This window comes from Phytophthora parasitica, assembly GCF_000247585.1.
Source record: "Phytophthora parasitica INRA-310 unplaced genomic scaffold supercont2.15, whole genome shotgun sequence".
NCBI classification, from domain to species: domain Eukaryota; phylum Oomycota; class Peronosporomycetes; order Peronosporales; family Peronosporaceae; genus Phytophthora; species Phytophthora nicotianae.
The window spans coordinates 796,041-797,145 of NW_008649001.1; the positions used below are offsets into that span (position 1 = coordinate 796,041).

Consider the following 1,105-nt stretch of genomic DNA (forward strand, 5'->3'; position numbering starts at 1 on the left):
TAACGCTTTCGATTTTAATACATGGTCAATACTTGTTCGAAACATGGACAATATTGTATGGCGTAGCAGTCGATAATGGTACATTCATGGTACGCCACCACGAGCGTGAGCGCCGACACAACGCAGCGGTTATTACTCTAGAATTTTCCTAAGTAGCGCGCACAGCATTTACCCAGGTTGTACCAACTGTAAGGTACCTGGGTAAACACTGAAGAAAACGATTGGATGCAGTGAGTTTCGACGCAGACTGGTTACGGTCATTTCCACTTTTGTCTAGGTCGTGCACACAGGAGTATCTCAGGTTTTAGACCTGGAATATACCTGTTCTGGTAATGTAAGTTCTCGAATGTAATTACCAAATCTGATCCCGTTCTTTATAATGATACCTTGGCGAAACCTGGCCCCTTAGCTGGACTGTACATGGGGAATCAGATTTCTGAGTATTTTTTCAATCTGGGAAACCTGGACGCTAAGGTTGTCCATAAAAATCCACTGAATTTATAACGTATTTTACTTTCAAGAAACTAAAATACGTTGTGCAGTGCAGGCGGTAATTATACTGACTTTTCATCAAAATTTGACCAATAATCTAGCTAAGCAAAAGCCTGTTTGGGCCAATGGAAAGTCCCTTTCAAAACAAAGCGATTGGTGGTCGAATTCCCGTAAAATCGACGTGTGAACGAGTTGAGCTTATGTGAATCATCATAAGCTGGTAAGTATGAGTGAGACTGTTTGACATGATCCCCTTTATCTGCTAAAACTATTCTTTTTCTTTCTTTCTAATTCCCCCCATTTTTACAGATTGCGCTGAATACGCTCAAAATGCACATTTTATCAACTCGGAGTGATCCACTGAGGCTCTCGATTAAATGTTAAGTGCTTGAGTTCAACCTTATACTGGGATTACCTTTATGTATGGACAGCCCTCAACGGATTGATTCCACGATACTGCGTAACTCGCTCGAATCTCTCTTGTTCAACATTCAGCTGACCTCAAAATGTAAGCTGAACGCTGGGCAAAAGTAGCATGTTAAATACATATTTTGGCACCGGGTTGTCTGTAGGTGATAGTTAAGGGCTATCGGTCTTTTGGTCGCGAACTCCT

At 41.6% G+C, this 1,105-nt stretch overlaps 1 protein-coding gene across 1 annotated transcript in view; it reads left to right on the forward strand.

Annotated features, from left to right (window-relative positions):
• Positions 1–588, forward strand: part of PPTG_22344 (hypothetical protein) — a gene marked incomplete at both ends in the record, with an annotated part of 801 nt that extends 213 nt beyond the window's left edge. Inside the window, one exon of the mRNA XM_008903384.1 lies at positions 543–588. Within this exon, the coding sequence (XP_008901632.1) occupies positions 543–588 (46 nt within the window). The remainder of the gene's footprint in view (positions 1–542) is intronic.
• Positions 589–1,105: the final 517 nt, after the last annotated feature.